The sequence below is a fragment of the Ambystoma mexicanum genome, chromosome 12, assembly GCF_040938575.1.
Source record: "Ambystoma mexicanum isolate Mex_15411 chromosome 12, UKY_AmexF1_1, whole genome shotgun sequence".
Taxonomy (NCBI): Eukaryota; Metazoa; Chordata; class Amphibia; order Caudata; family Ambystomatidae; genus Ambystoma; species Ambystoma mexicanum.
The window spans coordinates 277,749,097-277,763,123 of NC_090936.1; the positions used below are offsets into that span (position 1 = coordinate 277,749,097).

Genomic DNA, 14,027 nt, shown 5'->3' on the forward strand with positions numbered 1-14,027 from the left:
CGTTCACTTCCATTACCATTTTCTCTTGCCTTTTAAAAAAGCCTATTTAATCCTCCACACTATTTTGCATCATCCTTCTGCCACCTGGTCCTTTGGTCCAACTCTACCTCCTCTGATCTCATCCGAACAACCAACAACTTCCAGGCTTGTGAGGATAGCTCAGGGGCAAGGTGCTCGCCTTTGAAGCAAGAAGACACAGAGGAGCATATATTACCTTCTGCTGTTAGGCACCCACTTGCTGGATTCCCAAGGTCATAGTATGCATATCTCTAAGTGTTTAATTATTGCTACAACATGTCTTCGTAAAAACAAAAAAATACCCTAACACGATTGTAAGCAAATCTAGAGAATTATAGCAGGCTGCCTGTGAAGTATAAAATTGGCTCTCACTCCTTCTGCAAAGGACTCTGGCTGGTCACATACATTTACACATTGCATAGAACCCAGTCAAGTGAGATTGTTTTTGATATCCTGCTGCCAAGGCCCCCAAATTCGTTGGACGAACCGATTATTAATAATGCTGCTGCAAAGTAATACTTGCGGTTAATGGACTAAAATATGCAAGTGCTTTGGACCTTGGTGTCTCAATAGCTGTCTGTCCCTTGTTCATGAGAGTTTGTAGTATGCAGTGCATACCGACATCCTGGGAAGGAAATAGTATTATTACATTCCACGAAAAGGGTCGTGGAACAGTCAAGAGGCCCACCAGGGATGTGCAAAAGAATGGACATAAAAAGTGTAGTTCGCAGAGATAGCTTACACAAAGCTCAAACATAGCAGTAAAATCAACAGAACAATGATTAATCCAATGTCAAGTCTCCCACACTGGGTGTAATACTTTCTCACCCCCCAATGGCTTTGCAGGTTTCCAGGTGGTTCTGAACCCCTAAAAACTCTCTTAGGGCTCGATTAATGGAACTATTTGCGTGGAAAATAGGGTACGTGTGCGTCAAACTGCATGCAAATCTGCTTTTGTCGATTCATGGAATCTAATGTGCTGTATTTTTACTGACTTGTATGGATTTTGTGCAGGCTTGGCACGTCTCTGCGAGCCATGGAGGGCCTTGTGCGAATCTCCACGCATAGCGTGTCCATGGCTTGCGCAGAGGGCTGTGAAGGGGGCGGAGCATGAAAAATGAGGAAGAACTTGCTAAGAAAGTGGGGGTTCCGAGGGACGGCCTGCAGGCAGTGCCTCGCATGCCCACAATTGCGCGGCACGAGATTTATTAATGGATTTGATCATGCTACCTCTCGGCGTGGAAATGCCATGCAAGTCCTTCATGCTATCCGCCACCTGAACGCAGGCGTAAGTACACTTGCGCATAGGAATCACAGCACAGGGTGGGTTTGCATGTTGGATTTTGCGGTGCATGTATGCAACCGGGTACTGATCCAACTTAGGTGGGCATGTACGCAGTGTAGCGGGGTGCAGGAACAGTTTACAGGGGTTTGAACGCAGATTTTATGAGATTTCAACCGAGTTAAGATTTTTAACATGCATGTTGTCGTGGTGCTGGATACAGTTACCGGGGACCATGCACAGGGTTCCTAAGATGCAGGCCTGCTCGCGGGGGGACCCCACTCACTGTTTGAACTGTGCAAGTATTTATGCCCGCGAAGCATGTAAAGGTAGCTGTTCTGGTTGTTTTTGCTTTGCATGGGGCGTGTCGGGGAGTTCCAGCCGTGACTTGCGAATACGGTTACTTCAGCGTATGAACTATAGGCACTCTAAGTTGTAAGCTTTCCATAGCCTTTAATTGTCTTCAGCAATGGAACACTCTGTCAGGCAACAATTAATTTGTAACTTTGTATGACAAGTGATAGGATTTGCGGGTTGGAAGCCGCCAACTTGTAATATTGTATCACACATAGTTAAACCTGCGGTTGGTATTTGTATTTGTATTTTATTTTTATTTTATAAAGCGCATTAAACCAAAGCACTGTACACTTTAAAAGCAAAGTACGGTACAAAAAGTGGCAAGCAGTAAACAATCAATCCTGGTAGCAAACATTCAGGGATATTGAAGAAGGTGGGTTTTCAAGGAGACACAAAAAGAGAGTAAACAGTGATAGAGCAGAGAGAAAGTGGAAGAGCATTCCATTGAAGGGGAGCAAGAAGGTGGAAAGATCAGAAACGGGACTGGGCACATGGAGGAGGGGGAACGTTAAGTCTGGAAGACCAGATAGAGCGAGACGGAGTGTAGAAAGATAAAAGTGCAGCAAGGTAATCAGGTGCGAGTCCATAAAGGGATTTGAAGGCTAGACAATGAAAATGAAATTTAATGTGGGAGTGAAAGGGTAACCAACCAAGCGAGGCAAGTGAAGAGGAAAGAGAGTCTTGGTAAGAAAGAAGACAAAGTTGAAGAATAGAAGAATTGTATATTGATCTTAGAGGGACAAGGCGAGAGCTTGGAAGACCAAACAGAGTGGTGGAAAAATAGAAAAGTCGAGAAAAGATTAGTGAGGAAATAAGAAGTTTAGAAGCTTGGAAAATGAGGAAAGTACGAACTTTATGAATATTATGAAGATGGAAGCGACAGGAGCGAGAAATGACAGAAATGTGGTGGGCAAAGGAAAGATTTGAATCAAAATAGAGGCCAAGATTATGAGAAGTAGAAGAAGTAAGGATATTAGAGGCAGGAAAAGATAGGAATGGGGTGGAGGATGAGGAAGAAGAGTAGTAGCACAGAAGAATATGACCTCTGTCTTCCCTGTGGTAAGGGTGAGAAAGTGAGATGCCATCCAAGATTTGAGGGTGTGGTGTATTTCAGAAGTGAAGGAAGAAAAAGATAGACAAAGTTGTGTATCATCAGCATAGAAGTGATTAGAAAGACCAAAAGAGGAGATAATAGAAGCGAGTTGTGAGGTATACAATGAGAAGGGAAGGGACCTAAACCTGACACTTGGGGTACTCCGTGATCAAGGGGGGAAGACGTAGAGGTCTTACCGGCCCAAGAAACAGAAAAAACTAGTTTAGATAGATAAGGTAGAAGAGAGATAGGACGGAAATTAGAAACAATGAGAGGAATAGCTGTGGGTTTTTTCAAAATAGGAATAATATTTGTGTGTTTAAAGGTCATAGGAAAGACAGGGATAGAAAGACCAGTGTTAAAGAAAGACACAATATACGGTATAAGAAGAGGGTAAACCTTCAGGAATAAGAGCAGATGGAATTGGATTGATAGGAGTAGCAGTGGGATGAGCTTTGGCTAACAAGAGTAGTACATCAATGTTGGAGACAGGGGCAAAGCTAGAAATGAAAACAGAAGGGATAGTGGGAGAAGGAGGTACAGTGGTTTGGTTAGAGGAAGAGAGGCTTCAATGGTAAACTGTGAACTTGTAAAATTGTACCAAGAACAGGTCTCCATAGCACCTCGTTGGGAGTTTGTAGTGGCTGTTCTTTTAATGTTACAACCCACCACATGGAATCTTGAAAATGTTATTTATGTCAGGTGAAAGAAGCTAACTTTTTATGGGGAAGAGTTTATGCAACAGGGACTAAGGGTGGATGCCAGGGGATCCCCCTAATGCCTCTCTGAGCCCATCATTCTCTGGTGGTTTGGGGGGCACCTAGCCCAAAGAGTCACACCCTAGGTGGTCCATAGAGCCAGGCAGAGGGCTTCATCACAACCCCTGGTAAGTGCATACTTATTCACCCAATGACATGTCAGATTAGGCTCTGGTAAAGATAAGGATGCTTTTAATTTAACTACAAGGGTGGGCAGATGTGTTGTCCCTGGCGCCTGTATCAATACTGTGTTTTTGGAAGGTGTGCTCTACTAGACACAGCTCTGTTGTTGTGAAAAGTCAACAACCGTGTAAATGTGACTGTAGAAAGTTATACTGCCTGTTGGTGGATTTTTCCAGGGCTATCAAATATAAGTCAGCCAAAACTGTGTACGAATTGAGTTTGAGTGTGCCGAGAAGGTAACAGGCAGTGTCCCCCAACAATAGCAACTGAAGGAGTGTTAAAAGACGGCTACATTCATGAACCACTGTTGTTTGTTCTCGACATAGCTGATCCACCTCAACATCTCCTAAAAGCACAATGTTTGCCACCAAAAATCGGCCGGTAGCCACTCCTCACCTATTTTAACAATACCGGTTCGACAGTTTTGAGTCCGGACCTGACGAGCAAACCGTTAGTCAAGCCGTGACCTGACGAGTGTACCGTTGCTGAAGCCGCGACCTGGCGAGTGTACCGTTGCTCAAGCCGTGACCTGATGAGTGTACCGTTACTCAAGCCGCGACCTGGAGAGTGTACCGTTGCTCAAGCCGCGACCTGATGAGTGTACCGTTGCTCAAGCCGCGACCTGACGAGTGTACTGTTGCTCAAAGGGCTTTGCTGTCTTTGTGGAATTTCCAGCTAATATTCTCTGCACCTGTTTAAAAAAGAAATCGGCGCATCCCGTCTTTTCACATCCTTCTTTGTAAAGATCAGGGTTAATTAAACTCTTATTTTTCCCCCCAAGTCTGCATCTTATGTAATTTTATGGCACCTTGTACATTCAATGGATGGGGTTATGAATTATTCATTAAAAAGTCATTCATTGTGCGGACATGTACATACAACATATGTAAATATGTCTGGGGTAATATTTTGACTTCCAATGTTGATGTTAAATATATGCTTGAGTGTCAATGCCACTCTTTCGGATGACAAGATTGAATTTGCTATGTTTGTTTACGAAACCGGACCACATGTAAGAAATTGACTTAATAAAATAATAACAAGACAACATAATGTTCCTTGGTTACAGGAGGAATTCCATCACCCATTTTCTATGGAGCGGTGATAGATAGCACGTGTCTAAAATGGGGCACCACAAGCTGTGGTGCGCCAGGAGCATGTCGGATTTATGACTCGGATGCCTTCAGGTAAATAAATATGTCAGTGTTACAAATGCTTCACGCCTATTGCAAAGTGAATACCTGAAGTTGTTTTCAGAGACTTGATTCAAGGAACCTTAATAAATAAATAAACAAAGAGAATGAAATGCTGGCTTGTACCAAGAAGTTCATCATTGTGACTATAATGACATCTGAACAGATATAGCGCCAACAGAGAAGCTTTGAAAGAAGTGAGGCAATAATAGATGGTGGTTTGAGTGCTACTAATGCAAGTAAAGAAGTATATAGTGTTTACATTTGCGTATCTCCAGGGTTTCCCAATGCTGACTGAAACAGCACATTTTAAATGTTCACACTTGGAGATGTTACTTAACGGTCACACCACACCTTGTGACTACTACACCAATATATGAAACAGATAGGCAGCCTGTAGCATAGCAACCGCGGTTAGGTATGGCACGCTTGACCAGCAGGTTCAGGCAAAAGGTCCAAATTTAAGGCCCATGCCAGAGTGCTTGCGGTCCAGTGCGCTGAAATAGGCAGAGGGAGTGTCTTTGTGATGGCGGAAATGCTGCCTGCACACAACCAGCACCTGCTCTGATCTTTGGAAAAGTCAAGGCCCACTCTGGGGTTTGGTGCAGTCACTGACTGTCAGTCCATATGCACGAAACCTATGCCGGTCTCTTCAAAGTGTCCTTCAGACATTTCCTCCCCGCCAAGTTGAAGCACAAAATATCTGCCACTCATTGGCGGTGGGTTCTCAGTACTTACTCCGGCAATCAGTGCAAGCTTGGATTCTCTGACTTAAAAAATCAGATAATGACCCTTTGAAACTCCATTCCAATACGTCTGTGTCATGCGTGCAACATAAAAGCCACACAGTGCAGTCTGTGCAGGCTCCACACTTGTATTAATACAATAGGCAGACTCCTTGATAAATAAAGCAATGTTGAGAGCTATTTTGAATCAGAGAGGCAAATATAAGACAGGCAAGAATTTGCAAAGCCAACAGGTTTTCAATGTCATACGTCAAATGCAGCCTCGAGCACCCAAATAATGCCATCATGAGCATGGCTCAGTCCCCATAAAGTCAGGCTTAGCCCACACGTGAAGATGCTGCCATCATATACTATGTGCAGCCTCTAACGCCCTGGTAATGGAGATTACTTATCTATTTGCAAGCTTTCAAATGCCTGTGTAGCTATGTATGCAATCTGTGTAAACGTTGTGAGTCACACGAGTGTCCTCTTCTCAATGTGCTTTTACCTTTTAGTTTGTGAATATGTGCACTATTGTGACAAAGGCCTAGCTGGCCAAACAAAGTTTAAAGGCTGGACAAAGGGCCTCATTATGAGTTTGGTGGTCACCCAGCGGTATATCTGTGGAATTTCTTTTATTCATTTTAACGTACAATGCAGCCGTTAGTCTTTATCTACATGAACAAGTTCCAATTATACAAATTACTAAAAGCCAAACATCACCACTCAGTAAATAAACAAATAAAAAAACAATATGCCGACACAATTCTCAATTGGTTAGAACACAAAAACTAGCAGCAAATTATTAGAATTTCAGTTACCATAGCCCAAAATTTGGTTGAGTGGCATATACAGCAAATATCATCACAATTCATATAAGATTGTCATGAGATTTCGGAATCCACACTCAATGAGGTTATGTTATACCAAAGTATCGTTTGTTTCGTCCTAAGGCTTCACAATCAAGCAGTAAATGTTTTATGCTTTCAAATTGCATTTCTCCACAAAAGGCCTTATTCACAGAAGCGTTTTATAATGGCAAAACCCCACTGAAAAACACTCTGGGAATCAGACCCAAAGTCTACAACTCAAAATGGATGAATACATGTCCTAAGCATGAGAGAGAGAGCATTCCGTAGATTCAATTTTATACATTGTAATTGGTTATTTATAACGCACTTAATACCCAGAGGTTTATAAGTGGGGCCCGCGTTGCTCCATGTCGTCTTGCTTCCAAGGCAAGCATGTTGCCCTGAGCTGTCCTCCTGAGCCTAGCCATAGGTATACAGCTGTAATAGGGTTGTAGGGTTCGACCCCAGGTATTTGTTACTACCTGTGTTTGACAAATAGTGTGAAACATAATCAGCAGCAGAGGTCTTTGTAGCAAGGTTGACCAGTACCATGGGCCTCATTACAGGTATGGAGGCAGCCATGCCCTTATTAAGGGAATGGCTGCCTCCATACCGGGTTCCAGGCCCGGGTTCCTTGAATGAGGAATTTCCGGGCCATTCCAACCTTGGAGGACCCAGTAATTCTTCATTCAAAAAACCCATCCCCATTCCCATTTGAGCACCCATAGGGCTCAATGGGAATGGGGAGGGAGCTAATAACGGGCCTGTTAATAACACGGTGTCTTGAAACGGTGTCGATTGCTGCAGAAAAATCAATACAGTATAAACACAACATTTGCGTACAATCCAAGAGTAGTGTAGAACATCGACAAATTGGTCAAAGTGCCAGCGCCTTTAAGGAACCCTGTCTGAAACTTTAGGAGTAACTTATTAACCTATTAACAGTAGCCCATAAAGACAGTTCTGCAGAAGCACCATGGCTACAGTGTTTGTGGGACCATCTAACATCGCTAATCGCAATCATTTTTTGGATCCCTTGGATCCCACCTTGGGATCTACATGTGAACTCGCACTATGATATTCTGTTGCCAGGTAGAGAGGAGTACATTGCTAATGGAAATATCACGGAATAACCTATTCAATATGCAACCCCACCTTACCAGATTCATTCGCAATAAAGCATTTGTGAGGCCACCTGGGCCTGGGTCCCTATATAATTTCAAGGAGGCAGTGATATTGCTAATATCTTGTGCCATGAGATTATATTCCAAGTGACCACTGAGAGATTAACATTAACCTTTTCAGAGGGAAGATTGCCATTACTGGTACTCAAATAAGTGTTCCAATTGGCCGCATTCACGTTGACAATTGCAAAAACTTAGCCTTGCTACCTCGCACCAACTTCAAAAAGTTTTTATTACTACAATTTAATATAGGGGAGGTTAGGGTACTCCGTCTCTCGTGCTGTAGTGATTTCTGATATTGTTTGAGACATCTCTGATAAACTTGCTTACGAGCATGTGATATTGTAGCAATATCTGCCTTGTCACTACCATGTATGCAATATGCCTCCGATCTCTGTGTGAGTCTATTTTAACGTTCCATTCCTTCCTATCAAACTGTTTATTAGTAAGGCTAGATCTAAGAGGTCCTGTGGTAGGTCTAGGAATACATTTGGCAATACCTGCCGCTATTTCAGGATATTCCACCCAACCAACTGCAGATCAGCCTCAAGCCTCAAAGGACTCGCCAGATCATAATCAAAACACACTAAATTGAGAATAGGATTTTGAGAGATGCGTAAGGTGACATTCTCTAAATTGACGGCATTCTGGGTGATACGATTTGCAGCTGAGCTTATTTCCACGTGATGTCCATCGTCCAACTATACCCTCATTGTGTCAATGTTCATTGAGACTAGTAAGGGATAGTGATCACTTTCATAACGATGTACAACACAGAGATCGACATCACCCAAAAGTAAATTAGAGGAAATAAAAATGCAGTCAATAATGATTTAGCTGAAATTCGAGAGTATTTACCCAGAAACAAATATGTACATCTTCCATTTAGCATAATTACATCGAGTTCATTCAAACCATTGGCCCATGCTTTACTCGTGTTGTCAACTGTGGTTTGTCTAAATTCATCAAATGGATATGCATCAGGTTCAAATGCATTGGGGGTCAGGGATTCTGGACTCTGTGGAATTACTGCCAAATTAATTTACTCTTGCCGCCACTTGATTCCCTGGCATTAAAAAGGAATTACGATTGGTGGTATGGCAGTGTAAATCAGCATTTTTTAAGTCCATACGACTCTGAGGGAGTTTTATTGGATTTAATGTGAACATAAATTCTGCGCACTTAATGTAAATCCAGAGAATTTGGGGAATAAAAGGAAGGATCTACCTCCAGCAAAATGCTGGAGGCAGATCCTCAACTTTGCCTCCAAACCACCAGTATGGTTGAGCCATAATGCTGGAGTTTACCAAAATCTTGACTGCACTGCCATACTCATCATGAGGCCCAAAGTCTTCTATGTGCAATTAGCAAACTTGTATGGCACTGTAGTCAGAAGTGTCCCAACCAAAGAGGTTAAGCAGACAAAAATGGGTACCATGCATCCTATGCCTTAAATAGCAATGGCGGAAGGCAGACTGTACTCTCCAGGGACGCAGGGCAGTAAATCCAGTGTCCAAGCGCTCACAGTACAATACTGAACAAAGGAATTGTTTAAGCAGGTTTATATATAAATATATTAGCAATCATTCCTGCAAGAGATAAGCTGAATATAGACAAACTGAATACATGCAAGGAATTTCAATGTAGGAGGAATGCAAAAATTGGGCATTTATTAGAAAAAGGGAACACAACACAAAAACAGTCCCTCCGGAAAACTTCCTTTGGTTCATGAAACTGAAATGGGATTCAACCAGTTGCTAGTGCAGATGGCAAAGCCTTGGTGCTAGATCAGGGGTTTGCAACCTGCAGCTCCTCAGATGTTTTGTACTACAACTTCCATAATCCGTCATCATTCACTGTGCTGGCTAGGGCTGATGGGAGTTAAATTAAAAAAAATCTGGAAAGCCAAAGGTTGCAGACCCCTGACCTAGATTGTCTGGAACAGGCTCTTAGAACAACACCTATATATGACTCCAAAGCATTGCACTGTTTTAGAGCCGGTTCTACAGTGCTCGGTAACAGCTGTGATGCCATTGGCTTGATCAGTTCACCAAGCACTATGCCGCTCTATCACAGTGGTGGGCTCTGGGAAAGGGTGGCTCAGGAGGATTCATCGGTAGCTGGGCAGTGCAGGCTTCATAGCAATTCAGCAGATCTATGAAACTCCATATGCCAGCAACTGGATCCAGTAAAAGTCCATCAAATATCCTGCACATTATCTTGAAATTGAAAGAATGTGCTGTCTTCATGTTTTTTTTTCTTTGGTTTGAGAACCTTTCTTCTGCGAGTAACTGCTGCCAAATCAATTCTTTCATGGCAAGCTGTAGAATGGCTCTACTAGATGACATCATTTAATCGTGTTGTGTGATAGACATCTCCTGACGTGCCCACAGGGGAAGTACGTTATTATTGCCTAAAGAACACTTGTTTTATTTGATTTGTCATATTTCATAAGGCATCGAAGTGAAGGGTTACTAAGGAAAACACATTCTTAACATGTAGAACACTACATATTTATGGCATTACTTGCCTGGGAGCCTTTTGAATGTGCAAACCTTAAACATGACAGATATTAGCTTTATTTATTTTGATTGCATATTCATCAATACAATAGATTACATGTTAGTAGTATTCCATATTTAAGCAATAAACCACACTGTTAGGGGCTTTACCGGGTCAAGTAAGGACCCAGGGAAGTTACAAGCCCGACCGAAGCGAGGGCTTTGACGTTATCCCCGGGGCATTCGTTTGTTGCTATTAGTATCCCGGAACGTTCTACCAGGATGCTAATAGTTTTTTTTTTTTCAAGTTGAGAAACGGGGTGTTTGCTGTTTCTCAACTTGAAAAAAGCTACAATGCAAGGTGACTGCCATGGATCCGGGACAACGGAACTACATGTAGTTTTTTCTCCCTTTCCATGGCGTTTATTGCTGGGATGGAGCTGCTCCAGGAACACTGAATGTTCCCGGCACTGGCGAAGGACAAAAAAGCGTAAGGTAAGTGGGGAGGGGGTGGGGCGGGTGGGTGATATGGAAATTGGGGTTGGGGGTAGAGGAAGTAGGGGAAAGGGTCATGGGGGGTTCGCACTTACCTGATTTCCAAAGGGGGAGATGGAGGCCTCCTGCTTTCGAGGAGGCTCAGATCAGGGGTAGTGGTGAAGCCCCGGTTTTGAGCCTCCTGATTGCCTGAGAGGCCACCCCCCTGCCACCCACCGTGTAGTAATAGAGAGTTAACAGGTTTCACACTTTATTTTTTAATATATTCCCTTCTTATGGACTGCTAACAAATTCAACTTTTCTGTTGCTGAGCACTGACTGAAATCTGTGGAAAAGTAATTAAAAGACAGGTTTATCACCCATCAAAGTCAGTTTCTAACACTTCTGCTCAGGCTCGGACTGGCCTATAAACAAAATACAAAATGCTAGTGTGGGCAAGTTTTTTTGGGTCAATGTCAGCCACTTTTTTGGCCAATGTGGGCCAGTTTGCTGAGTTACTTCACTATGCGACTAGTAGTTTTGTCCATTGTAGCTGAATAAACTCCTTCGTGGGTACTATTCAAATGGTCTGTCACAAAAGGAATGAATTGCCACTTTTTCATTGGTGTCCGAGAAACTGGTATGCTTCTGCTCTCCTGCTAGCCATAAACCCAGTGAACACGAAAAGCCAAATGAGAAAAGCTGAAACCAAGCCACAGAGCTTTTTCTTTGCTCAATGCTTGGTACTAGGATATTCTGAGTGGCAGCATCAAGGGTCAGTGGTGAATGCTGCCATTTCATGCACCACCAGCGTCTGCACAGCATGATTGACATGGATGATGTTTCTCTTGTAACCATGTTATGTTCTTTCCGCAGAAACATCTACCTCGGCTTGTCGGCACTCTTACGGGCAGTTTCTTATATCCCCTGCTTGTTTATTCTATATATTTTAAAGAAACAGTCCCGTCGTGATTGGAAAACGGCTAACACAAATGAAGAGAAGCCCTCGGCAACCAAAGGGCTCACAAAGGAACTTGCAAACCTGGATGAGATGCAGGAACTCAAGGGCGTGCCTGAAGACTAAGCAAGACACATACAAACGAAAACAGATGTGTTTAATCTCCAAGATAGGACTGTTCGAAACATATGATTCGTCAGTGCTCCAGTTACCTTTCCAAACAATCAATAATGTCATGACTAAATATGGTGCTCTATTGTGTATCAAAAATGCATATCTTTTCATAAAGAAGGGTGGACTTTTATTAAAAATTGGATTTTGAAGTAAATTGATGTGATGATATAGGCAAAATGTTATTCCAACAAGTTCCTAATAAACATTCATCTCACATAATTGTAGCACGTTTCACTTGTGAATTGGCGAATTCTAAGTGGAATAATGATGTATGAACGATAGGTTTTTCTAAATGTCTTTGAGAAAACTAGCTTGGACAAAAAACCCTGCTGTCAAAAGTGGAGAGTCCGCCTGACAAGAATCGCTTTAAAAGTGATTTCCGGGTAACTGTGTGCCTCCCTGGGAATTCAGCCAAGATGTCGCAGGTCAGGCATCTTGTTCAACTGCAACTGAGCTCTGAAGTTTGAATGTAATTTGAGATTCGGGTTTGTGATTCTATAACATTCCCTTAAAGCAAGAGAATGAGAGAGTCTGTGTGCGTGCATGCCTGGGGCGCGCTCTATGAGCTAGGGTAACAGGTAACAGCCAGATGTAACCGTTGTTGTTAAGGTGACCCGACCTGTTCTTTTACAGAGCATCAACATGAATGCATAAATGCATGAAATAAATGTGTCTCCTCTGTTCTTTCAATGACAGGGAGATTGTTTCCTAGGTGTGTGTTCTGAAAGGAGAGGAAGTGGCCTCCTGGTCTAAACAATCAGATCAAAGGGGGGCAGAAGAAATGAGAGGAAGGTGAGTGCAGATTTCTGATAGGTTTGAAAGAACCTGTGCCTTAGGATACATGGTTCTGTGGGAAAGAAAGCCCCGTGCATGCAGAAAATTGATTCGCCCGCAATCCTTTTCTCGACTCCGGCTGGTGGCCGGTGAAGTTGGTGTCATGGCCATTGGCCCGGAACCACAGACTCTGCACGATCAGGGGATGAGAGCAAGGAGTAACAAAACCTTTTATTGTCCATTGGGGACAATACAGCATAGAGGGCCCAGCTGGACTCAGTCCTGGCGCCTTTGGTGCCAGGCTCATGAATAAGTGTGCCCTGGCACACTTTTATTTGGTGCTAGGTACTTATTTTCGCTGCAGGGGCCTCCACATGAATTTGTTCGGTCGTGGCTTATTGAGAGGGTTGGATTGCACGTGCAGCATCCTTTAGGAGTGGCAGGGTGGGGCCATTGAACCAAGACTAATGGGTGTGGCCAGGATTTGTGTTATTCTACTGATGGCAGTGTAACGTTCACCGCCGCCTAAGCGCATCTTACCTTCTTTCCAGCTACCAGCCTGAGCGCAAGTTACCTTGTTTCCAGCTATCAGCCTGAGCACATCTTACCTTGTTTCCAGCTACCAGCCGCGGCACTTACCTTGGAATCTGTTTTTGGCAAACATCATTGTTGACTCTGGCATTCATCATCCATCTCCAGACCTCCAGAAAGCAGCGCTCCAGGCCGAAATCGTGACACTACGAGCAATCCATCGGAAGACGGTGTCAGAAAGAGAAAAAGATAAAGACAAGGCTAGAATTCGCTAAAACATTACGTTCAAGGTCGTGCTTTGACAAATCCTTGCGCTCACCTTCTGTCGGAGCATCGCAGACTCCCTTCTCTTTCCATTTGGCCTGGCTCCATGCACTGCAACTACCGCTGGGCCACATTTTATCTTTTGGGAGAAGCGGAGGAAAGACATCATTGAAAGATACGGACAACAATCAGAAATCAACATCACAATATTTTAAAGCCATAAGACACTTACCTTCAGGAGTGGTTAAGCCACAGCTAGTCTGGGCTTCCACGCACAATGGGCCAGTGAAGGAACTCGGTCCATCAAGAAGTGCCCCTACAGTGAGAAGCAGAATGGTGACCCAAGCAAACACTGACTCAAGGTTTTTAGTTAAAAAGTAAAAGTACATTTATTTTAAACCATCTGTTTGTAAAACACTTCACTTCTATTAAATCAAACCACACTTCAAATACACTACACCCAACCATTTCCCTTGTGCAGAACAACTCAAGGTAAGTATCTTAGGATTTCACATACCGGTGTTATGAAACAAAGACTTTACCGGGAATACATATGCGATCACTTTTTGACAGTAATGACAGTTCGCTCTTACTAAAGATACGCGTACCCGCAAGAAGAAATGTTACCGGAGTTAAACCACACCTAGCACTTGAGTTAACACAACAGAGTTGGGGATAAACATCATAGGCAATACTTTTGTCAAGGC

General features: G+C 43.2%; 1 protein-coding gene across 4 annotated transcripts in view; it reads left to right on the top strand.

The window, feature by feature from the left end:
* Nucleotides 1–11,964, top strand: part of LOC138513507 (solute carrier organic anion transporter family member 1A2-like) — a 646,238-nt gene extending 634,274 nt beyond the window's left edge. For all 4 annotated transcript variants that reach the window (XM_069628423.1, XM_069628422.1, XM_069628425.1 and 1 more), the window contains 2 exons: nt 4,761–4,878; nt 11,496–11,964. In XM_069628423.1, coding sequence (XP_069484524.1) covers nt 4,761–4,878; nt 11,496–11,703 — 326 coding nt within the window. In that variant the 3' untranslated portion in view covers nt 11,704–11,964. The remainder of the gene's footprint in view (nt 1–4,760; nt 4,879–11,495) is intronic.
* Nucleotides 11,965–14,027: the final 2,063 nt, after the last annotated feature.